The sequence below is a fragment of the Physeter macrocephalus genome, chromosome 21 (genome assembly GCF_002837175.3).
Source record: "Physeter macrocephalus isolate SW-GA chromosome 21, ASM283717v5, whole genome shotgun sequence".
Classification (NCBI taxonomy): domain Eukaryota; kingdom Metazoa; phylum Chordata; class Mammalia; order Artiodactyla; family Physeteridae; genus Physeter; species Physeter macrocephalus.
This window is the reverse complement of record NC_041234.1, coordinates 89,258,342-89,285,123: the sequence shown is the minus strand read 5'-3', so window position 1 is coordinate 89,285,123 and position 26,782 is coordinate 89,258,342. Positions and strand designations below refer to the sequence as shown.

Sequence of the window (26,782 nt, the reverse complement as noted above, 5' to 3'; positions counted from 1 at the left end):
AGGAGGTATGAGTCATTCTAACTCTCCCACGGATGCTCAGTCAAAGGAAGACAAAGCCGTGCTTCTATAGGTGTGATTCTACTACAAGTAGTTCTCTTTTCTCTAGGTATGTTTGACTTTGTTCATCCAGCAGTGATTACTCTCTAACTATGGAATCAGCCATCTCCTTTATCTAGCACTTTAGCAGGAAGAACAGTGTACATTATTGGTGGAATTAGTACTGATTCATTGAGAGGAAACTTGAACTCCAGGGCATTTTGATAATAACCAAAGCATGTTATTGATGAGCTATCAACATCTGGAAAAGGTGAAGCAGCATAGGATTAAAATTATGTGAGTGCACCATCAGAACATCATTCAGAAAACTGTGGCAGCAGCTCATGGTGGTGGGAAAAGTGCTGTGGTACCTGAGAGCAGCTCATATTAGCAGAATCTCCAGATGGCCAGAGAGAGTTGTCTAGACTTATTTAGCACAGTAAGGACTTTGAAGGCCTCAAAGGGGACGTTGGAGTTTTATCACATTGTGTTTTGTCACTGTGAAAAGTTTCTACTTCAGCATTTGTGGTTATAATATTTGCAAGTGGGGTGGTTCAGTATGATTTTTTTCCCCCAGGTATCTGGTTGGAGATTTTAGCCAAGGAAGTGCTACACAGCTTAAATGTAGCTGACTCAAAGCCTATGTAGAAAATGAGGGGTTGGACTGTATAAGCGCATACTTTGATTACCTGGAAATTTGGGCTTAAAAGGTTATGAGCTTTTAAAGGATTTTTAGGGAATTCCCTGGGGGTCCAGTGGTTAGGACGCAGCACTTCCATTGCCGTGGGCCTGGGTTCAGTCCCTGGTCGGGGAACTAAGATCCTGCAAGCCACGTGGCACAGCCAAAGAAAAGAAAGGACTTTTATACACAGTGCTAAATATGCCTCTAATTAGGTTGCAGGCTCTTCTTAAATAAGAAAGTGGTTTATTTTGCTCTCACATAACTGTCTGGAGGTAGCTAATCCAGGGCTGCGTGAAGCTTTACTTCATGAGGTCAAAGGCCCTGGGCTATTCCAAACTTGTTCTGCCATGTCTAGGGTGTTTTCCTCATCTGCTTAATCAAAGATGGCTCACTACTAGGACCACATTCTAAGAAGCAGAGTGGAGAAAGGCGGAAAGGGAAAGGGGAGAAATGGTCTATTCTCTTTAAAGGCATTACAGAGATTGGAGATAACGCTTCTGTTTATACCTCTTAGGCAAGAACTTAATGTTGTCATGGTAGCCTTCATTTTGTATGCCCATGTGCCCAGCTAAAACATGGGGGTTTCATTACACTGAAGGAGAGGAGAATGAATATTAGGGGACAAGTAGTAATCTCAGCCACACTGCCTCCAAAAAAGATGCTATCAATTCACATTTCTGCCAGTAGCCCAAGAGAAAGCTCACACTCTATAGTAACCATTTTGTTTATTGATTTTGCTTATATTATAATTTATTTAACTGTAAGTTTATATAATTTAATTTTTAAAGACTTTATTTTTTTAGAGCATTTTTAGGTTCACAGCAAAACTAAGAGGAAGGTACAGAGATTTTCCATATACCTCCTGCCCCCACACATGTATAGCCTCTCCCATTATCAGCACCCCGCACCAGAGTGGTACGTTTGTTACAAGTGATGAGCCTACATTGACACATCATAATCACCCAAAGTCCATAGTTTACATTAGGGTTCATTCTTAGTGTTGTATAGTCTATGGGTTTGGGCAAATGTATAATGACATGTATCCATGATTATAATATCATACAGAGTATTTTCACTGCCCTAAAAATCCTCTGTGTTCTGCCTAGTCATCCCTCCCCCTCACTTCAACCCCTGGAAACCACTGATCTTTTTGCTATCTCCATAGTTTTGCCTTTTCCAGAATGTCACGTAGTTGGAGTCATCACTTATATTGCCTTTTCAGATTGGCTTCTTTTACTTAGTAATAAGAACTTAAGGTTCCTCCAAGCCTTTTCATGGCTTGATTTCTTTTTAGTACTGAGTAATATACCATTGTCTGGATGTACCACAGTTTATTTATCCATTCACCTACTGAGGGACATCTTGGTTGCTTCCCAGTTTTTGCAATTATGAATAAAGCTGCAATAAATATTTGTGTGCAGGTTTTTGTGTGCACATAAATTTTCAACTCCTTTGGGTAAATAACCAAGGAGCATGATTGCTGGATCATATGGTAAGAGTATGTTTAGTTTTGTAGGAAATCACCAAACTATCTTCCAAAGTGGCTGTACCATTTTGCATTCCTACCAGTAAAGAATGAGAGTGCCTGTTGCTCAGCATCCTTGCCATCATTTGTTGTTGTTGTCAGTGTCCTGGATTTTGGCCATTCTGACAAGTGTGTAGTGAGTTACTGTGGGGTTTTTTTGTTGTTGTTTTTTTGGTTTCTGGTTTCTTTGGCTCTCCTTTCATAAACTTGATGGCAGGGAACTCTGTGTCTTGCTTGCTTTCATATCTGCAGCCTTGAGTGCAAAATGGATGCACAGGAAATGTCTGTGAAATGACGATCTGGATAAATGCCTATGATCGTATCAGCCAATACAGCAATCAAAGGCACAGGCCATAAAAATAAAAACTGAGGCTCTATTTTGATGAGAAGACCCTAAAGTCATTTAGGAAACATTGTCTAACCCAACCTCAAAAGCAGCTATCAAAAAGAGTGAGATGGGCTTCCCTGGTGGCGCAGTGGTTGAGAGTCCGCCTGCCGATGCAGGGGACATGGGTTTGTGCCCCGGTCCGGGAAGATCCCACATGCTGCGGAGTGGCTAGGCCCATGAGCCATGGCCGCTGAGCCTGTGCGTCCGGAGCCTGTGCTCCGCAACGGGAGAGGCCACAACAGTGAGAGGCCCGTGTACCGCAAAAAAAAAAAAAAAAAAAAAAAAAGTGAGAAAGTAGGTGAGTAGGCAGACCTACCACTTAAAATTATGAGTGGATTTAGAGCTTTTAAGCAGATGATTATAAAGAACCAGTTCTCTTAAAGCAGGAAATTCATTTTTATGAAGGGCAATCAGTCCAGTGAAAAACAATAAAGCTCTGCTGACATACAAGTAAAAAATAACTTTTTTTATCGTAAGTACTTTAAAAAAGTAAACTCACAAAGTTACAAAACTGGTCTAATCTTCAAGTAATGCGTGGAAAATATTATGAAGCCAAACAACTAATGAAAATGTATTGAGGGACTTCCACTGGTGGTGCAGTGGTTAAGAATCTGCCTGCCAATGCAGGGGACATGGGTTCGAGCCCTGGTCCAGGAAAATCCCACATGCTGCGGAGCAACTAAGCCCGTGTGCCACAACTACTGAGGCTGCGCTCTAGAGCCCGTGAGCCACAACTACTGAAGCCCATGCACCTAGAGCCTGTGCTCCGCAACAAGAGAAGCCACCGCAATGAGAAGCCTGTGCACCACAGCAAAGAGTAGCCCCCGCTTGCCGCAACTAGAGAAAGCCTGCGTACAGCAACGAAGGCCCAATGCAGCCAAAAATAAATAAATTAAATAAATAAATAAATAAATAAATAAATAGATTTATTTTAAAAAATGAGAGAGAAGAAAATGTATTGAGAAGAGAGAATGCTCCAGTATATTTAAAATAAGGACAGCCGGGAATCCAAAAATATATTTATTTCCACTTAATGGAAAAGAGAAAATATCAGTAAGACAGAGGAAAAGAGGGAGAAAATGGAAAAAGAAAAATATAAGGAAAGAAGATGAGGGGCATGTGGGAGAAGAAGCAAACAGCAAGAGCCTGAATGATGAAATAGGACCATCCATGCTCTGAATCTCAAATCTCAAATCTAAGCCAGAATACAAATCCTCTTGCCTAGAGATATGCACTTATTGGAGCCCTTTGGGAGTATGGACAGTTATATTATTTGATCCCTCAGTTTCAAGGTTTTCAAAATACAATAAAGACTTTATGTTCCCTAGAACAAGAATTTCTGATATCCCTTGATTCTGATTTTCAATCATGTTTCTAGACCAATAGCCAAGTTTTTAAAGTGCCCTATAAAAATATAGTTAAAGTTGTTTCTGATTACTTTTGCTGCAGAAGACAAATTTAGAAGAAAAACAATGAAATCTCAGATTGCACATAGATGGAAAGTAAAGATGTTCTACAGTCTGGAGAAATTGCAGGCTTTTAAAAGTAATATTTCATTGGAAATGTGACAAGATGGAGATACCTTTGTAAAACAATTTGAGCAGATGGAAAGTATTTGTTAAAGTAATCACTGGTGAAACTAAACTTTGATAGTTTCTAATTGTCTCAGAAAAATGTTCTACCTTGGTATGGTACCCTTTGATAAGTACAATCCTAAAATACTCTGACTTGCATCCCTCAAATAAGAACACTCACTGTTACTAAACAGGTATGACAAAAATCTAAGTAACAACAGTATCAAACCTTTATGTGAGATGTTCTCCATTCCTGTTTTCAAGAGGGAAGAAATGAGTGACTTCCTCCTAGCAAGAGCACCTTATGTCCCTTCATTGCAAACTTCTCAAGAGAGTTATCCATACTCATTGTCTCCCTCCCATTCTTTCCTGAACCCACTTTAATCCGAGTTTTGCTCCACACATTCCACTTATTTCCTTATCAATGTCACCAACTATCTTCAGTTTGCCAAATTTGTTAGACCATTCTCAGGCCTTATCTTACTTGGCCTATTGGTAGCTTTTGACATTGTCTATCACTTTATCCTTGAAACATTTTCCATACTTGGTTTCTGGGACACCACAAACTCTGGGTTTTCTTCTCACCTCCTTGGCCTCTCCTTAGTGTCCTTTGTTGGTACCTCCTCATCTCTTTGGCCTCTATATATTGGAGGGTCCCAGATCTCAATTCTTGGTCCTCTTCTTTTTATCTTATCTACACTATACCCTAGGTGACTTTAATTAATCCTATGGCTTTAAATACTACCTATATACTGATGACTCTCAAAAATATATCTATATGGGCTTCCCTAGTGGCGCAGTGGTTGAGAGTCTGCCTGCCGATGCAGGGGACATGGGTTTGTGTCCCGGTCCGGGAAGATCCCACATGCCGCGGAGCAGCTAGACCCGTGAGCCATGGCCGCTGAGCCTGCACGTCTGGAGCCTGTGCTCCGCAATGGGAGAGGCCACAACAGTGGCCTCTATAGCTCTGGTCTTTCCCCTAATCTCCAGAGTCAACTATCCAACTGCCTACTCATCTTCTCCCCTTGGATGTTAGTTAGGCAGCTCAAACTGAACCATGTAAAACTGAACTCTTGTCCATCATCCCCAAGCCCCATAAACAATTATTCAGTTGCCCATGACAAAAATACAGGCATCATCCTCTGGTACTCCACACTCAATCCATCAGTAAAATCTATCAACATCTCCACTGCTGTCAAGTTGGTCCAACTTACCATCAGTTCTAGCCTCGATTATTGCTTCTATCCTTCCCTTCCATACAGAGTAGCCTTTTCAAATGTAAGTTACATCATGTTACTCTACTCACAACTATCCAATTGCTTCCCATTTTACTAAAAATAAATAGGAAATCCAGTACCATTGCCCACAGTCGGCCAATCTTTGTGAGATCATCTAACCTTTTCTGTTTCCTATCCTACCGTTGTTGCTATTCCTAGAACTATTAAGCTGATTCCCTCCCCAGGGCTCTTCACCTGGTTCATTCCCTCACTTCACTGAGGTCCTTAATGTTACTTTTTCAGAGAGGCATTCCCGGACCACCCTATCTAAAATGAACTCTCATTACTCTCTTTCATATTATCCTGCTTTATTTCTTTTCGTGAAACTTATTATTATCTGATATTGTCTGTCTGTCTGTCTGTCTGTCTGTTTATTGTCTGTCTCCCACTCCAGAAAGTTAGTTCCAAGAAAGCATGTTCTTTCTTTTGTCCACTGCTGTACCTCCAGTGGCTGGAACAGTGCCTGGCATGTAGTAGGCTTCCAGAAATAATCTTTGAATAATGAATACATGATAGAAATATTTATGTGTTTTTGTTAACATTCTTTTCCATAACTGATGGCAGTATATGTTACACAATACCATATTTTCTTGTATTTACAGTTTATATCTTATGTACATGCAAGAGCATACTGGTAGAATAACATTGAAGCAATATAAAATCTGCTATTGTACATTTTCTATTCTGTTTTTACTTACTATGGAGAGGGTGGGTCACACTCTATTACTGACTTCTAAAGTTGTTATTCTAAAGTCATTACTTGAAGTGACTGTTTTGGGTACACAGTGTTTGCGTGCTAATAAGTATTTGGGAGCGTCTGGGAGTGAGGAGAAGGGTGTTGAACAAACAAAAGAGATTGTTTTGCTAGTTCCAGAGCAGTGGTGCCTTTCAAGAAACTGCATTGCTCTTCAGCTGTGACTTCATTTGAATAGAACTTAAGGTGTATTTAATAATAAGAATCTGACCTATTGTAAGAAAGCGATGACCTGGTAGATTTTTTTTAAACGGTTGTAAAAGCCTGTTGTTGGTTTATTTGGATGGAATTATAAGCTAAAAAGCTCTGATCTGCCCAGTTGAGGGACAGATTCTGAAATGTGTAAACTGCTTCATGAAGGAACACTATAAACCTGTCAGTTGCTATGGTAGCTCAAAACTGAATTCTGTAGCTTTGACAGTGCTTCAGGAAACTTGTCAGCTGGATGAACTCAGGATGTCATACAGGAAACCACCTACAAAAAGGATTTGGGAATAAAATGACTACTTATGTTTTACAGGATTTATTGAACATATTTCATAAATATCAAGAAACAATATTAGTATGTAATGTTGGCAGGGACGCAAATATAATCATGTAATATAACTGAATGTTAAAGTGGTGTTTGTTAAAAAGAGATCCTACCTGTACTTCATTCGTCTGCAGTGATTTTCATCATTCAGCATGTGCCTAACTTCTTTATGTATTTTTGTGGGAAATGACAGTTTACTAGGGGAAAGCATGATGAATCTGTCTGATTCAAAGTCCTTTTATGTTTGAAAGTACACAACGTCATCTTCAGCATTCTTTATAAACTATTCCACTGCGTGAAATATTACGTGCTAGTTATTATCTAAATTAGATTTGACTCACCAACAGTTCATACACTGATTGTACTATTATTGAGCTATGTATTGATCTTAAAATGTTGTCAGGCCTCAGGATCTGTCCCATTCCAGAGGTGCTGATTTTGATGCTGAGTCATGGCTATACTCCAGGAACTATGAATAGACATTTGTACATGTTGATGGTCTCCTTGAAATGAGACTAGTTATTCAGGAAGCTGGTGCTTTTAAGTCACATCCTGAAACCATGGATGGATACACACCAGATTAACTGATAAAACAGAAAGATATCCCAGGGATAACTCATATGAGAGGAAACTGAGTTTCAGTAAAGTGAGATGGAAAGACAGTATTATATGTTAATAGGAGCATAGTCTTTAGAATTAGATATACACATATTTTTTGCTTAAGTTGTATGACCTTGCGTAATTTACTTAACCTTTCTGAGCCTCAAACAACTCATTCATAATACACTATTGCAATAATAATAATTGTAACTATCAACGTTTGTGAGACTTAAATGAGCTAATCCATATCAAACATCTGGCACAGAGCTTGACACCTGGTAAGAGCTTAATAAACTATAGTCCCTATTATTATCATTTTCTAAATCCCCTGCCAAAGTTGGTGTTAGAGCCCAGATCTCCTAGTCAATGCCTTCTCATGTAAGATCATATAAATTTGTCATTTCACCCCCAGACAACATTTAAGCCTTTGCAATCACCCTGAGGCAGGGAAGACAGGGCGGGGCCCAAGGACATCCTCCTCATGTATAGGCATTAGGCACAAGGCAAAGCCACCTCCTTGTTTTGCATTTAATGAGGCCATGACGCAGGTCAGAATGGCATCTAAAACAGAAACTTTGAGCAAGAAACTCTGAACATGAAAACAGTGGAACATGCGCAAATAAAAATGCACAGGTTGCTGATGACCCTGTACAACCTTCCAGGTGTGGCGCTCAACTAGTAAGGGAAAATATAAGGGCAAACAGCTCTTAGAACGCATGTACAGTGGCTTCAGGAGGCAAATGTACAGGACCGGAAGCTGATGCAACCTGGTGCAATCCAGGCCACACCTAAACCTTCCCCTCGAGTATTCTGCTCCTAATCAAAAAGACCCCCACCCATTCAAAGGACTAAAAATAAGATGGAAAGGGGGATCAACAAGCCTGTGGGCGCTCCTCACTCGCGAGGACGCCCGCCCTCTTAGCTTCTGCCCTAAATAAACTGCTTCTTTGTTCTCTTTGCTCCTCAGCCTCAGTGTGTGTGTGTGTGTGTGTTTATTTTTCCTTGGTGTCTTGTATTTTTCCTTGGTGCCTTGTGTTCCTTGCCCAAACTCTTTTGGACAAGTTGAACAAGAGCCTGGACTTTTTTGGGCGGGGAGGGGGTTTTGCTGTACGCGGGCCTCTCACTGCTGTGGCCTCTCCCGTTGCGGAGCACAGGCTCCGGACGTGCAGGCTCAGCGGCCATGGCTCACGGGCCCAGCCGCTCCGCGGCATGTGGGATCCTCCCGGACCGGGGCACAAACCCGTGTCCCCTGCATCGGCAGGCAGACTCTCAACCACTGCGCCACCAGGGAAGCCCGAGCCTGGACTTTTGATAAAGCTTTTCCAGTATCAACCCTACTTTTCCATTTCTCTCTCCTCAAGCATTACTTCTCTTCTATTTTCCCATTTTCTTTTTTTCCTATCCCTATTCTAATTGCTTTGGATGATATTTTTAGATATTTTAAATAATACAGAAAGTATCAAATTTCATAACTTGTTTTTTTTCTAAACAACGGCAACAGAAATAACATGGCCATACTTCCTTTAGGCGGTTTTCTTAGAAGCCACTTTAGTGACACTGCAAAACTCCATTCATCATTTTCTAATAGATAATTATTTGTCTTTGTAACTTGGTCACTGCCTTTACAAACAAAACAAGAACCTATGGCTATTTCAGATACTTTGGAAGAATCTTTTTTTTTCTTTGTCAAGGTAGAGAAGAAACTTTTCTACAAAACCATATTATGTAAGTGACTGCATTATTAGCTTTACAACATATTTCTGTTCCTTATTTCTTTTACCTTTCCTTTCAGTGTGGATTGTACCAGCAGTGGAGTCTTGTTCAAGTCACATCACCTCTCTAAGCCCCAATTTTACTGATTGTAAATATGTGATACCAACATTTCATACCTGCAGATTTGTTAAAATAATTCAATAAATTCTTGGTAAACTATAAAAAGCTAAACAAATACAATAGATTATTATTACTAAGACAAAGATCAGTAAAGTCAGCTACTGGATCAACAAGGGTGGTAGAAGTTAGAGATTAATAATGAGTACCTACTTATCAACTGTGCACAAGTCAATTTTGCTGAATTAGTAGGGGCAGATGTGTAGTTTGGAGCAAGTTGTTTTCAAGTTTTTTCATAGTAACAAGGTGCTCAGAAACAAACCCCTTGCAAGTATATAGAGCAATTTACTATTCTCTTTCACTTTTACATACATTATCTCATTTAATCTTAAAACTGCCAGGCTGGTGTCATTACCTTCATTTTATAGAAGAAAATTGAGTTATAATTTGCTTCCAAACACATTAGTGGTTGAGGCAGGGCTGAAATCCAGGTTGATATTTATACTATTGTGCCTGTATACAAGCTCCTCATCTATATATCTATTGGTTTATTCAAAGATTACTTAGTCCCATCAGCTTTTGCAACACTGTGCTGTGATTCTAAGTTTGCTTTGGATGGCTTTTAGCCCCACCCATAACCTCCCCTATCTTGTGACTTACAGAATCTGTATCCTGGCCCACTGGCTGTTTCAGGAATACCAATCTATTTTTTTTCAGTGTGCTTGATTATTGGACAGGAAGGGAAGTGTTAGAGATTCAGTAACTGTCTCTCAGTTGGAGAGGGGAAGAAAAGAGGGGCTGTGATAATTGCCTATGATAATCCATTTCTTGAGAAACTGTATTATTGGTATGTACCTGGAGTTTCTGCAATAATGCAAGGATTATCCCAGCCAACTCTTAGAATGAAGGGATTATGTAGCATGGCTTTGAAGAGGTGGGGAAGTGAGGCTGAAACCAGGAAATAACTTTAGGCCTGCCATTCCAAAGGAGATTCTTAGTGGGAAACTGTCTAAGCAACAGTTTGGGAAACTGAGTGGGTAGAAACAGGAAGCTGTCCTCCAGAAGGGTTACACTTGTGTAGTGGTTATCAAGGGTTCTGGTACTAGGCTGTCTGGGTTCAGATCCAAGCTTCACCATTTATAGCCTGTGGTAACTTGCAGGGAGTTGTTTAATTTCTCCTTGTCTCAGTTTCTGGTCTTTAAAATGGGAATAAAAATAGTACATACATCCAAGGCTGACCGAGTATTATATGAGATTATGCACGTAAAGGGTTTAGCACAGACTAGTGCCTGGGATGTTGGGAAGGGTAAATAAATAGTAGGAGGTATTATTTTCATTATTACAGATGTTATGATTCATCACTTGTACCTTGTGTCTTAGACAAGATTCCACTGGGATAGTATTTGGCCAAAAAAAAAAAAGTGCACAATGAAAGATTATTGAATTATTACTCTGCTAAAAATGTCATGATGCTAAAACTATGTGGTGGGGTTGATGGTATGGGTGATGACAGTAGGTTGAGGAAGGTTTGCAGGGAGCCCTCTGGTAACATAGGTTCAGGACAGACTCCTTATAACAAGAAAATTCATTTGCTATTCAGTGGAAAGCACTTAAGAGAGCTGGTTTTCAGTCCTAGCTCTGCCCCCAGTAAGTTGTGTGAGCTAGGACAACTCACTTCCCTCTCTGGGTATTTCCTCATTTTTAAAAATAAAATGACCAGATGAGTGATTGTTAACTGTGGGCTGGGGGTGGGGAGTATATCAGAAAATGTTTCAAATTTTGTATCTCTGCATTTCCATCCCCCATCTTCCCTTTGTCTTCAGATCCCTTCCCCTCTTGTGAAAAACTCTGTCCTCTGGTAACCATATAGTATACAAAACACCTCATTGCACTAGTGACAGTCCTGTAATCCACAAGCCAAGGAAAGAATTGTCTTCATGTTCATTTGGGTAAGAAAGTCTAGGTGGGACACTAAGGTTGATTCTGGAATTCCTTTTGTGAATTTCTAGATAAGTGATTCAGGAAGCCAGCTATCCCGTTTCCTACCTTTGCTTAATGTATTTGGCTAATCCAGGAAGTGCTATTTGATAGCCTGAATCAAATTTCAGTAGCCTATAAATAGAATAGAAGCAAAGTATTTTTAACTCTTAGCATTTATGCTGTACATGACACAGGGCTATGAAATATTTAAGGACAGATTGATAGGGGAGAGAGAACTTTAAGATCTCTCTGAGAGGGACTTCCCTGGTGGTCCAGTGGTTAAGAATCCACCTTCCAATGCAGGGGACGTGGGTTCCATCCCTGGTCGGGGAACTAAGATCCCACATGCTGTGGGGCAACTAAGCCCACGTGCCGCAACTACTGAGTTTGCAGGCCACAACTAGAGAGAAGCCGCGTGCTGCAACAAGGAGCCCATGTGCTGCAGGGGAGGATCCCACATGCCGCAACAAAGATCCCGCGTACTGCAACTAAGACCCGATGCAGCCAAAATTAAAATAAAATAAATAGTTATTTAAAAAAAAAAAGATCTCTCTGAGAGCATTTTAAGGGAAGCCTGATTGTCTTAGTCCTTAGAGGTAATATGAAAGGATTTCTCTTTGTCAGACCTATTGCCTTGGATCCAAAAGTAACCCGTCTGTTCACCTCAATCTGTAAGAGCAGCTCTATGGCAGAAATATGGCTTTCTGTTGACGAAACCTACTTACTACCTACAGATGCCTTAGAAGGCAGCAATGAGCTGGTGGTGGGGAGGGAGGAATTGAGGAGAGAGATTCACCGGACCTCAGTAAGAGAAATGGCATCCCCTTATGAGTTTATGAGACATAGAAAAAGAAACAGCATCGTGTTGATTCAGCCTGGCTAGCTAATTGAAGGAAGACTTAAATGCTGGAATCTCAGAGGAGAAGCTTTCATAATCCTGAGTCAAACGTGTGGGATCCAGCATAGTAAGGTGGAAGTGCACTAGACTGGGAATCACATCTCTGTTCTACTTCCAGCTCTGTTACTAACTCGCTGTGTAATCTTGGGTAAGTCTGAGTTTTACTTCCCAATATATGAAGGAGGATTGGACTAGCATTGCCTCCAATATACTTGCTGGCTCTAACAGTTTGATCTCAAGGTTCCATTATGTAATAATCGAAGCCTACCAACATGAGTACATTACAAATGGACCAGGTAAGAAGAAGAGGATGGAGCAGGGAGAGAGGGTCTGTCCTGCTTAATTAATTTATATAGGAGAAAGGAAAGGTAATCCCTGACTGTTGGGGTAAGTGACCTTTAATCCTTAACTTCCTGTGAAATTGTTGGTTTTAGGATTATAGACTCAAAGAGAAGTGTAGAACTGCAAGTAGTGATGTTTCATTGAAAGGAGAGTATTTTTTGATTGAATGGATATGTGGAGACATGAATCCTTTTAGTTTCGATCATAAACTATTAGTTTAGTTTCAATCGTAAACTATTATTCTTCAATAATAAAAAGATGAATAAATTGTATTCTGTGACAGTGAAGTGCTCTTTTAAGAAAGAGGTGGTAAATTCAGATTTGTCCTTACTGTATGTGGTGTGAAAATGGTTTGGAGGCAGGAAAAACTGGATAAGGAGACCCCTGATGATGAGATCCTCAATTTAGGAAGGGGAGATTGGATGGGAGATGGAAGAGTTGAGGAAAACTCTCAGGCTTCTGGTTTGGGCAACTGGGAAGATGATGGTGCCATTTACTGATATAGGAAATAACAGGGAAGAGTAGAACAGATAGGAGAGTAGATGATGATGATTTTAATATTTATGAAGAAATGAAGCGAAGTTCTGAGTTATCTGAGGCTTTGGTGTAGATTCTGAGCTTTGTCAGTATTCAGAAAACTTTCAAATCCTGGTCATAGCATATGATGCGTAGAAAAGTATGTGTGTGTGTGTGTGTGTGTGTGTGTGTGTGTGTGTGTGTGGCGGGCGGGGGGGTTGAAGGGATATGTTTGTTTGTTTTGCTTTTTTTTTTTTGCTGTCATAAGAAGGATGAGACTAAAATCCTCCTTTCCAATTATTTTGGTTCCAAACTTGATTTTTTTTCTGTTTAAATGGTTCAGAGGGGCACAGTTTTCACAATTCTTGATAGAAAGCACACAGAGAGTTCCCAAATGTATTTTTAGTCACATTTAGTCCTTTTTGAGGTATGATAAAGTTAAACTGCTATATTTTTCATTCTTAGAGTGGAAATTTGAAGGTATTAAATCTTGGAGAAATGGCTTTCATTCATTTGGATATCAGATGCCTATATACCCTTCTTATTTGCACAGCATTTGTCTCTACTTTGTCTTCAAATGCTGAGATAAAAGGTAAACCAAGAATGGAGTAGTTTCAAAATTAGGGATATTAACTGCCTTTTCAACCTACCCTATGAAAAGTGCATAACAAGTAGATGGCTTGTTATTGGAAATATTTCAGGGAGTCCATACACAAAAGATATGTTCTTACTAGTCAGCCTCATGTATAAGGTAACTGATGATAATAAACATTTTGTGGGATAAAAGCCAAACTAAAAGACACTTTCCATACCTTTCTGTGTAGTCTTTTCTAACAAAGAAGTTAATTATCCGAAACCTCATTGCCTGGTACCCAACTAACTGAAAACTTTCCTTTATTACTATCCTTAACTTTTAAGACAATTAGATAAATTTTAAAAATACAGAGATTTAAAATAAAATTTTAAAATAATTACAGGGCTTCCCTGGTGGCGCAGTGGTTGAGAGTCCGCCTGCCGATGCGGGGGACACGGGTTTGTGCCCCGGTCCGGGTAGATCCCACATGCCGTGGAGCGGCTGGGCCCGTGAGTCATGGCTGCTGAGCCTGCGCGTCCAGAGCCTGTGCTCCACAACGGGAGAGGCCACAAGAGTGAGAGGCCCGTGTACCACAAAAAAAAAAAATAATAATAATAATAATTACAGAATTATTAAATCATGTCTAGTGAATTTTCATTGCAGAAGATAATTAGAACAATGCATTTAACAAAGATTTCTAATCATTAAAGTTGTAACAATAGTATTGTCATTTCATCCTCAATAGAAACCTTCTTTATTGGTTCATGCGGGTCCCATTTCAAATCATTACTTGTGCCACCGTTTCTTCCTGTTGATTCTTCTCCTCACCTCACTAAGTAATATGAAGTGAAGTATTAAAATGAACAACAGGGCAGAAATGAGAGGAAATTATTAGCAGAAAGGCAACATGAGGACAGTACTATAGTACTAGATTTGCTAGTAGGTTTAGTAAATTTATAGAATAATTTGTTTGTTTTTATTGCTTTTTAAATCACCGGATGAGGGAGCCATTGCCTCCCACTGCCCCCACCCCCTCAAAATAAAACAGGCTGTTTCCTGTCACTCTACTCAGCTGCCTGCCACTTTTTCTTGAGCCCTTCCAAAGAGTGGCTCTGGTTTGCCATGTTCTACAAATAGCTCTGAACTTCAGTTGACTAGAGGATTCAATTATCCTGAATGGACCAACAAGATCTGCCTGTTCTAATTCTTAAGGCGCTTAGCCATAGTAGTCATATTTTATATTTTCTATCCCTTTTTTTGTGTGGGCCATGATGTTATTTACATATGGTAAACACAGGATTAATACTGACTGATTCTTGCTATGAGAGAGATTTAGGTAATAAAGTATTCCCATCCTAGACTAAATTCTGGTCTATATGACCACAGAGATAACTCCATGTTGAATTTCTTATTTCCATGAAAACTTATTACCTAGCTTGGCTAAGTCACGTTTTACATATGCAATTCCTTAAGGAAGGGACAGCTATGTAGTAGTAACCTAGATTTTTAAAAACAGCTTTATTGAGATACAATTTAAAGGATATAAAACTTACCCTTTTAAAGTATACTGGGCAGTGGTTTTTAGTATATTCACAAAGTTGTGTAACAGCCACAACTATCAAATTCCAGAATAGTTACATTACCACCAAAAGAAACCCCCAATTCATTCAGTAGTCACATCTCATTCTCCCCTCCCTCCAGCCCCCGGCAACCACTAATCGATTTTCTGTCCCTGTGGATTTGCCTATTCTGATATTTCACATAAATGGAATCATACAATATGTGATCTTTTGTGGCTGGCTTCTTTCACTTAGCTTAATGTTTTCAAGGTTCATTCATGTTGTAGCATGTATCAGTATTTCATTCTTTCTTATGGCTGGATAATATTCCATTGTATGGATATATCACAGTTTATCCATTCATCAGTTGATGGACATGTGGAAGTAATCTAGATTTAGCAATCTTTGTCATAAGATACAGGATAAAAATAAAAATATTTTATTGATTTTTTTCAGTTAATCCTCCTCAGGATTTTGAAATAGTGGATCCTGGATATTTAGGCTATCTCTATTTGCAGTGGCAACCTCCACTGTCTCTGGATAACTTTAAGGAATGCACAGTAGAATATGAATTAAAGTATCGAAACATTGATAGTGTAAGCTGGAAGGTAAGTAAAGCATGCACTTAAGATACTGGAATGATTATTAGTTTTCTTGTGATTCCTGATGTCAGTGTCTACTTTTATTCCTGTATCTCAATAGCTATTATTAAGATATAAGCTGCATGCTAATGAGAACCTACTGTATAGCACAGGGAACTCTTAACTCGCTGCTCTGTGGTGACCTAAATGGGAAGGAAATCCAGAAAAGAGGGGATATACGTATACAGCTGAATCACTTTGCTGTACAGCAGAAACTGACACAGCAGTGTAAAGCAACTATACTCCAATAAAAAAAAAAAAAGAACATTCTTCACAGTTTCACCACATTTTCCTCCTGAATTATCTAGGCATAAAATGGCAAATTTTTTATTTGTATTGGAAAAGAGTGGACATTTCAGTTATTTCTGAAATAGTAATTACAATGTCCATTTCATTAAATCAGCTTTTGATTGATTTATAACTCATTAAAGTATTGTATCATAGAATAAACGTTCTTAAGAAAAAATATATATATATAAGCTGCATGCCTGCTGCTATCTCCTATGCATCCTGCAACATCTGTTTTCACCCCACCCCGTATTAAGTCTACACAGGAAAAAAGAAAACTTGGTCCCATGGAATATGGACTTGAAGAGTACTTACACATTTTACCATATTTCAAAGTTACTTATATACCTGTATATGGGTCTTATATATGCTACTGGGCTATGTGAGCTTTTGCTCTGTAGGAATCAAGCCTTATTTATCTTTGTACTCTCCCTACAGAACACAGCATGGTTCTGTACATATGTTGTATTAAGTGCTCAGTGAAAGTTTATTGAATTAACTATTTACATAGTCAACAAGCATGTTTATTCAAAGATTTTGGTTGTACAAGGCATTCTGTTACCTTCCTAATTCAGCTAGGTAGTTTCAAGGGACAGTTCAAATCAAACATTCATTGTGCAACTTTTTTCTCCAAGCACTCCACTAGCTAGGTATCAGTAATAGAAGGATAAATGATACATGATTTTAGTCCTTCAGGAGGTTACACTTTGTCTGGCTTTTTTCAGTTACCTCCAAGATTTTATATGATTCCTGAAGAGTTCATATGATATTTGAAACGTGATGAATTGTCATGTAATAGGCATATGGTACATGAAAATTCTCTCTCAATTTCAACTTGGTTATAGCTCAAAAGTTCCTCCCATAGAGACTTTTTTGTCTTCCAGAATTTTTTTTAATGAGATGCTAAGATTCAAATGATCTCATCAAATGATATAATATGCAGAAGTGAACTCTGCCAGAAATATATCTGGGACATTTTATCAGATAATCATCAGGAATTTCTTAGATATTGGGAACTCTCCAGGGTGTTATGACTTTTTAGCCTTATTAATGTGGCTCATGATACCATTATTGTTTTAAGCTTAACTTTGTCTCATCTTTTTATCAAACAGACGATCATTACTAAGAATCTACATTATAAGGATGGGTTTGATCTTAACAAAGGTGTTGAAGCAAAGATACACACACTTCTGCTAGGGCAATGCACAAACGGATCAGAAGTTCAAAGTTCATGGTCAGAAGCTACTTATTGGATATCACCACAAGGTTAAAGCAAAGCTCTCTTTTCATATTTAATACTGTCAGAACAATCTATATGGGAAGTAAGTCCCTTAACGTTTATACATCAGATTACATGTACAATTGAGAATGTGGCACAAAAGAGAATCCTTCTTAGGAGTGGATGACTGGCCTTTTTGAATTCTTTAAATCAGCAAACACATGTGGCAAAACCTACATCTTATTAGGTTAATATAGTTTCCAGTTTGGGGCTCATATTAGTAAATATGCATGTGACTATTTATGCAACTGCTCAGAGCATCCTAGAATTATTAATTTAGTACTTTTGCATATGCTTACACTAATACCAGTAAATAAGCCCTCAAAAGTTTTTGATTTTGCATGTTCCACTTACAGTGAAGTGATTTGCAACAGCTTCCTTTTGGAATATTCCTGATTATGTTGATTGCTAAATCAAGTGGAGAGGTCAAAGGAAATGAAATAAAATTGCATAGTTATTTCCCATATGATTCATCACCATGTCTTTCAAGCGTTCACAGTTTTTTCATTTCTTAGGAAATCTGGAAACTAAAATTCAGGATATGGATTGTGTATATTACAACTGGCAACATTTACTTTGCTCTTGGAAACCTGGCATGGGTGTCCATTTTGATACCAATTACAACTTGTTTTATTGGTAAGTATTTTTATAATAAGAATTCCATATTAGGAAGATAGCTATCAAAATTAATCCACAGTATGAGTAACTGTATTTTCATTAAATTAAATTCATTATATCTTTTCAGAGTTGTATTTATGATGAAGTTTATTTACAATTATTTGGGATTTTCAATGAGAGTAAGTAGGTTTAGGCTGTAGCTACTAGAAGGCACTCTATGGGCAATAATAAGGAATGCAGTCATTGTTTCTGTACTGGATTAAATATTTTGTATCTTTTAGATAGATGGAGTTATAACCTAAAAAGTTTTGGCATATTTCATATTCTTGCCTTTCGATCCTTTTTCTGACTTCCCTACCTTTGTTAACTGTCACTAAGGCTTTTAAACTTACAACCATCTTGAATCTTCTATCTCCTTCATTCCTTAATTGTTTCATGGTAACATTAATCACCATAATCAACAATGACACTCCTTTGCAAGGTCTCACATCTGTTCTTTACTTCCCATTTCTACTATAAGAACTCTTCTTCAGGCTTACCTCGTTCCACACCTGGATGATTGTCATGGCCTCCCAAATGATGGTCTCTCTGCTTCTAGTCTCTGCCCTTCCTATTCATTCTGCACACTGTAGCCAGATTTATCTTCTTATTCTGCTATTTTCATATGCCATTCTTTTGCTCAAAAACCTGCCGTGGCTACTCATTGCTTCCAGGATAAAGTCTAGGCCATTCAACTCTCTGCCTCACTGCATCACTGCCTTTCCAACATTACCTTCTACTACCACCAATATGAATGTTCTGCTCCATTTAGACCCATCTCTACATATTTTTCTATCCATGTTATGATTGATCTTTTATGCCTTTGTGTGCATTGGTACCCAGAATACCATCTGACTCTCTCTTTCACTAACCCTTATCCATCCTTCAAGACCCATCTGGTATTCAATTTCATTAACCCTTTACTGCTCACGTTAGCTTCTGTTCAGTTTTTCTCTGAACTATTACTTATTATAGTTCTTAATTACTTATTGTCCAGATGACCTTTAAATTTTTGTCATATATGTACGCTCTGTCTCCTTCCTCTCTTAAATTTTTAAGAGATTCGTGGGCACAAACTACTTCTGATACTTCTCTTGACTGTCTCTGCTGTGCTATGCCCATAGTAGATTATCGCTAAATATTCATTAAATGAATGAACCAAATGATGATAATAACATCGGTAAGTTGATAGATAAGTATCAGAACTTTGCATTTTTAAATAACAGAAAAAACAAGAGAGGACAAAGCACTACTCTTTGTGAGTCTCAGGCACAAATTATCATGGTGTTTTTCTTTAGAAAATTACAATGTCTCAGCAATAAGGTATAAGCTATTAACAATCCTGAGTACTGGGTTCTAATCCATGTTATGGCATCACTTAACTTAGTGGTCTTGGACAAACAATTTCTTGTTTTGGGGTCTCAGTTTCCTCATCTGGAATTGGATGGGTCAATTTCTAAGGTCTAATTTATTTGTTCATTAATTCAATAAATATTAAGCAATTATTAAATGCCAGGCATTGTTCTAGATAAAAGGAAGTATGAATAAGGCAAAGTCCCTGCCCTCTTGTTCATTGTAGCTCATGTTTAACATAACTTTATCCTCACCTTAGTAAAGTAGTGAGGAATAAATATTGACATTTTAGAGACTGGAAAATAAGGGTACCGTGAGGCTTTCCACTGGCATAAAGTAAATTATGTAAAGTCAAGCCTAGAAGGCAAATATCCCAAACTCTAACCAGGTGAACTAAACCAGAGACTACAATTTTGCAGACTTGGCCTAAAATAAATACTTGGCATAAAGTGAATTCAGTAGAGTCCAGATATTTGTACCAGCACCTTATCAGCTGCTAGATTAGCCTCATTGCAAACGGGATTTTGGCTGCTTTTACAGATAATGTCAATTTTGTATTACAAGTTATTCTTTAGGAAAATAAAGCGGGCATTTGTTCCTCTGGAAATCAGTAGGGAAATTCTCCCCTCATTCCCATTAGCTTTATTACTGAAAAGAGGTTAACTTTCAATGATATGGCAACATTTCTTGTCTAGGAGAATGGGAAATTAGATATTTACTTGCCAAAGAGCTCCTCTTTTTCTTTTTGAGCCCCTGTTGGCTTTTCTGAGGTTTATCTCTTGATGTGTATTATATCCTCAGAGGATTTTAATTCATTTTATTAAACATAATGATATTTTGTAAGTCTGCTTTTATCTTTTATCAAAAAATTTTCTCTTAAATTTTTTAAATTTCATATATTTTTATATTTAATTTTTGTTTTATATTGGAGTATAGTTGATTTACAATGTTGTGTTAGTTTCAAGTGTACAGCAAAGTGATTCAGTTATACATATACATATATCCATTCCTTTTCAGATTCTTTTTTCCATATAGGTTATTACAGAATATTGAGTAGAGTTCCCTGTGCTATATAGTAGGTAATTGCTGATTTTCTATTTTATATATAGTAGTGTGCATATGTTAATCCCAAACTCCTAATTTATCCCTTCCCCCTTTGGTAACCATAAGTTTGTTTTTGAAGTCTGTGAGTCTGTTTCTGTTTTGTAAATAAGTTCATTTGTACCATTATTTTAGATTCCACATATAAGTGATATCGTATGATATTTGTCTTTCTCTTTCTGACTTACTTCACTTAGTATGATAATCTCCAGGTCCATCCATGTTGCTGCAAATGGCATTATTTCATTCTTTTTTTATGGCTGAGTAATATTCCATTGTATCTATGTACCACATCTTCTTTATCCATTCCTCTGTCGATGGACATTTAGGTTGCTTCCATATCTTGGCTACTGTAAATAGTGCTGCTGTGAACATTGGGGTGCATGTATCTTTTCGAATTAGTTTTCTCCAGCTATATGCCTGGAGTGGGATTGCTGGATCATATGGTAGTTCTATTTTTAGTTTTTTAAGGAACCTCCATACTGTTTTCCATAGTGGTTGTACCAATTTACATTCCTACCAACAGTGTGGGAGGGTTCCCTTTACTCCACACCCTCTCCAGCATTTATTGTTTGTAGACATTTTGATGATGGCTATTCTGAGTAGTGTGAGGTGATACCTTATTGTAGTTTTGATTTGCATTTCTGTAATAATTAGCGATGTTGAGCATCTTTGCGTGTGCTTTTTGGCCATCTTGTAAGTCTGCTTTTAAATCTGTTTTCTTATTAAAAAATCTGTTTTCTTCTAATAAGTTCTCCAGTACAATAGAAAAAAAGCAGTATCATTTAGGATTATCAGTATAAACCCCATATTTTCTTAATAGGAATCTTATTCTTTGATTCTCAAATCCTGTTGGTGAGTCAACATAACCTAAGTATATGAGTAAGAATTCTTACCTTATAGCTGAGATTTTGTAAAGACTCCCACCAGATTGTAAGCTCTGTAAAATCATGGGCTATGTCTACTTTCCTTACTATTGTAGCCCTAGCACTTATCATAGGATCTGGCACATAGTTGGTGCTCAATGAATATTGTACGTTATTAAATGATTTTTTATTTACCTAGTATCTTTATTATTTTTTTTTTTTTGCGGTACGCGGGCCTCTCACCGTTGTGGCCTCTCCCGTTGCAGAGCACAGGCTCCGGACACGCAGGCTCAGCGGCCATGGCTCATGGGCCCAGCCGCTCTGCGGCATGTGGGATCTTCCCGGACCAGGGCACGAACCCATGTCCCCTGCACCGGCAGGCGGACTCTCAACCACTGCGCCACCAGGGAAGCCCTACCTAGTATCTTAAAATAATTGAAAATTGAATACCATGCTACTAGAAGATATTGGTAAACACAGTTCTTACAACACTTCTTTTTACAGGTATGAGGGATTGGACCATGTGTTACAGTGCACTGATTACATCAAGGCTAACGGAAAAAATATTGGATGCACGTTTCCCTACTTGGAGTCATCAGACTATAAAGATTTCTACATCTGTGTTAATGGATCATCAGAATCCCAATTTATCAGACCCAGCTATTTCATTTTTCAGCTTCAAAATATAGGTGAGGTAAACAAACAACTTCAGAATGTTTCCAGTTTAGGCCATTTACAATCGACCATGTGGAAGAGAAGAGATAGAGATAGAGATAGAGATAAAAGAGATACTTACAGAAATGCAAAGCCAGAAAACTGGGGGCCAACAGAGTATGAGGAAGCACTGATTAAATATGAAAGTATGGAAGATAAGGAATTGAATGAGTATAAAGTATCATTTTCATTTAGAACTCACAATTTGTTTCCCAGCTTGAGTCTGTCTGCTATAAAGTATTTTTATCCAGTGTTGGTGATGGAATAATTATGGAATCACCTATTCCCAGGCCTCAATAAGCAAATGGGTGGATATTTTCTGAGTTTGTGTTCTCAGTCCTAACAGTTATGAGAATGACAGGTTCTAGGGTCAGCCATACCTGGGTCTGAATCTTGAATTTACCACTTTCTAGCTGTATGACTTTGGGCGAGTTACTTTTAACGTGTTTCAATTTCCTTATCAGTAAAATGAGGATAATAGAGGACCACATCAGAGATTTACTATGAGACATGAATAAGTTTATGATGTAACATTCCTGGTTCACTGCCTGACACATCATAAGCTCTAAATAAGAATTAGCTATTAATGAAAATAGTAGTAGTAATTTGTTGTGGTAGTTGTTTCTAATGCTATAAAATGGAAAAATGACTGTAATGATTTGGATCATCTAACTTTTCTCTTGGACTTAAATATTTGTCAATATGTGACTTACCAAAAGATGAGTTTCCAAAATAACCAGGTTTCTTAATAAACTAATCTTGGTTGGCAAGCAGCTTTGATTTTAATTCACATTATAGCGAATAGTCTTGAGGCACCTAATTTATCCTGGAGGCTTCTGTTAGTAGGTGTCCCTAGCTTTTGATAAGGGCCACTGCTAAACTTTAATAGCCTCCATGTTGAAATTATTTCCTTCTGCTTTTCAGTTAAACCTTTGCCACCAGACTACCTTAGTCTTACTGTGAAGAATTCAGAGGAAATTAACCTGAAGTGGAGCATTCCCAAAGGACCTATTCCAGCAAAGTGTTTCATTTTTGAAATTGAATTCACAGAAGATGATACTACCTGGGTGGTATGGATATTGCATTTATTTGAGAAAATCATGAACATAGCCTTTTAAGTAAAATGGCAAACATAAGAACCAAAGTCAGTTGCTATCCACATGAAGAATAGAACATGACATGTACCTTAGTTTAACTTCCAGAAAACCAAATAATCAAATAATCTAGTGGACAAAAGAAAGATGCTTGCAGTCTGAAAGTATTATCAATCAATTATACCAATTTTAAACCTACATAGGTCCTTAGAGATAATCTAGTCACTTGTTTCCAATATTATGTCAAAAAATTAAAGTTGTCAAGCACATGCATAAGACGGATTGTGAAGAGGCCTCATGTAAAAAGAACACAAAACAAAAAGCACAAACAAACATAAAAACCACTTCTTGAGGAGCAACTATCAGGTCAAAATCAGAATAGAGCCTGGCAGGGCTACCAGAGAGTTGCTTATAGCAGGGAAGAGAGGCTAATTGGGGAAGTAAGCAATGGTTCCAAGACTGATTACCACCCAGCACCAGCAATGTGATGATGCCTTTAGCCCCACTGTGTTATATGTTAATTTTATTCATTGGTTTCCAACTTAGGGAGTGGTGGAGACAAGTAGGTGAGCCATTAGTTCTAATCAATTCATTTCACATACAGCCGAGAAAACTGGGAGTTGAATGCATTTACAAGTCCCAAGGAAGTGAGTTGACTTACAATCAAATTACACAGCTAGAACTAGAATCCAGATCTTATTCCCAGTCCACTTTAACCTACATTACATTATGCTGTCTCCCAAGAAAAGTTACAACAAAAGAAAAGCTGTTATTTTGGATGAGACTTCAGCTCTTTGAAATGCAAAATTTAAGTAATCACTTCAGTGATTTTTTTTCTTTTGGTTGTTTTGAGATTATCCAGCCTTGTGTATTCTCATATTGGAAGGGGTAGTTTCATGTCAAGCTCTGAGCACTATTACACTGGTCTTATGATGATTAACCAAAATAAGAATAAGGGAAAAAAGAAGCTTTGTGTATATGAACTCTACAGTTTCCATAGAAACAACATTCACATGATGACTCTTTTTGCTAACTCAGTATATATAGCACTTTCCAATTTATGCAATCTGGGAAGTTTGACACTAATCCAAAATGGGTGTCATAAGCACCAAAACTACCTAGGAATTTTGCCCTGTCACACATGCCCTTTACTACTAGTAATCCATTATCACTATAGAAAAAAGTTTAAATATAAATCAGGAAGAAAAATGAAAAATAAAACACCATACAGAGAGATGACCACTGTTAGGATTTTGGTATATACCGTTCTAGTCATTTGATGCATTTCTTTCATGTAACAAAACCCACTTTGAAAATGACAAATCAAATGGGGTGTGGCTAGCTGCAGTTAGATAAAATAATGATATCTCATTTTTTCCTTGGCTTTCAGACTACCACAGTTGAAAATGAAATATACATCACAAGAACATCAAATGAAAGCCACCAATTATGCTTTTTAGTAAGGAGCAAAGTAAATATTTATTGCTCAGATGATGGAATATGGAGTGAGTGGAGTGATGAACAATGCTGGAAAGGTATAAGATAAAATAACAGTAACTAGAGTATTTCTAGCACTGTTTGAGGAAGAAGATGCCTTACTAGATGTCATAGGTCACTACAGTTCAGTGACACTGGTTATGAAGGTCATAGGGTCAACTCTTCTTCATTATTTTTTTATTGAAGTATAAGTTATAGGTGTACAATATAGTGATTCACAATTTTTAAAGGTTATATATACTCCATTTATAGTTATTATAAAATATTGGCTATATTCCATATTTTTATAGATGTCTATAACATTAATTGAGCTGTATCTTTTCCACATTCCAAGAGTTAATAGATTCTGTTTGATTCTTCCTACTTTCATTTGAGAAACTAATCTTACCTGTTTTGCTTTGATTTGACTAGTGGATTACTTTCCAGTGGTAGTCTTAGCTCCAAAGTATGGTGGCACTATTCTCGAGCTTCTTATATACTAACTAGATGTTAACCAAATCTGCATGTATTAGTACCAATTGTAGTCGTACATTTACTCTGAAGGTTTACTTACAAGTATATATGTATTTTATCAGAATCTTGACATTATTGTGTGCCTTCTTTATATGGTTTTGAAAAACTATGTGCTCATTATTCAAATTTTTTACAGTCTGTGCCTTTTCCCTAGTGAGAGTTAAAGGAATCCATTCATACAATGTTAGAAAGAAGGAACAATCATAAAATATGTTGACATAGTTATTGAAGAAAATATATTTTAAAAAAGAACAGTAACTAAACTATTTTGCTAAGTATTGGCTAGCAAAATAATTTTCTCTCAGTGTATTTTGTAATTATGGAAGTCAAAATACTCTTGCATATAGTCTATAAACAGAGAAGATAAATTAGCAATCACCACAATCGAACATAGATTTATGGAAAATCTAATGTTCAGTTTTAACTAGTTTAAGAGTCTTGTTATAGTTCAGTCATCAACATCTTGTTTTTCTGACTGTCAGTAAAGAGAATATGCTAGTTCTTTGCGGAGAAGCCTATTTTAATCAATATTTTCCTATGCTTTCAATTTTCAAGAGAACAGAAATCTTAAAGCAAGGATAGGTAGCATACACTTGTTTTCGAGTGTCTGGTACTGTGCCTAATGAGTATTTTTCTAATTAATATGTCATCATTAGTAAAATGCACATTCCATTCACTTCCAACACTGATTTAAAGTGACATGATAAAAGACATGTTTAAATTAAATATATTTGGGATTGATGTGTACACACTGCTATACTTAAAATAGATAACCAACGAGGACCTACTGTAGAGCACAGGGAACTCTGCTCAGTACTCTGTAATAACCTAAATGGGAAAAGAATTTGAAAAAGACTAGATACATGTATATGTATAACTGAATCACTTTGCTGTACACCTGAAACTAATACAACATTGTTAATCAACTAGACTCCAATATAAAATGAAAAATTAAAAAAAGAAAATAAACTTTCATAGAAGACAAAAAATAGCAATGTAAACTAAAAAATCTTGAGAATGAGGCAAAATATTATTGTACTTCATAGTATACTGGCTTTATCAATAGAAAATATTAATAGTTGTTTGAAATTGAAGGAGATTAACTCAGCATTGCTCTTTCACATAAAGGTATATAAATACATATACAGATATAGATGCAAACATAATGGCATTTCTATCAATCATTCATATCCTTTTATGTTGTTTGATTATAATAGAATTTGTGTTTGACTGTAATCTCCCTATTCATATAGTGGTATTATTGTTCTCTTTCATACATGAAATATTTATTAAGCACTTACTATGTGTCAGACTCTTTCAGGCACTGGAGATATAGCAGTAAAAAAAAAAATCCTTGTCCTAATGGAATTTATATTTTATTCCCAAGTTGAGTAGAGATGGACAATAAATAAAGAAGCCAAATATATCATATAATCACTAAGGGCTATGGAGAAAAAATAGGCAGAGAGAGGAAGAACTCAATTAACTAAAGATATATGGAATCAGAAAGAATACTTACTTGTTCTGTTTTTCATTTTTATCACTAATATAAGAAATCTGGAGACTCTGTGGAACTGACATTGAGAAAGTCATGCCCTGAATTATATCTTGTTATTATTCAGTGCATGATTTAAAATAGATATGGTGGGCTTCCCTGGTGGCGCAGTGGTTGAGGGTCCGCCTGCCAATGCAGGGGACACAGGTTCGTGCCC

At 37.5% G+C, this 26,782-nt stretch overlaps 1 protein-coding gene across 1 annotated transcript in view; it reads left to right on the top strand.

Annotated features, from left to right (window-relative positions):
• Nucleotides 1-13,432: 13,432 nt before the first annotated feature.
• Nucleotides 13,433-26,782, top strand: part of IL13RA2 (interleukin 13 receptor subunit alpha 2) — a 15,705-nt gene continuing 2,355 nt past the window's right edge. Inside the window, exons 1-7 of the mRNA XM_007109105.2 lie at nt 13,433-13,526; nt 15,524-15,675; nt 17,109-17,262; nt 17,791-17,911; nt 21,757-21,941; nt 22,891-23,036; nt 24,451-24,595. Coding sequence (XP_007109167.2) covers nt 13,433-13,526; nt 15,524-15,675; nt 17,109-17,262; nt 17,791-17,911; nt 21,757-21,941; nt 22,891-23,036; nt 24,451-24,595 — 997 coding nt within the window. The remainder of the gene's footprint in view (nt 13,527-15,523; nt 15,676-17,108; nt 17,263-17,790; nt 17,912-21,756; nt 21,942-22,890; nt 23,037-24,450; nt 24,596-26,782) is intronic.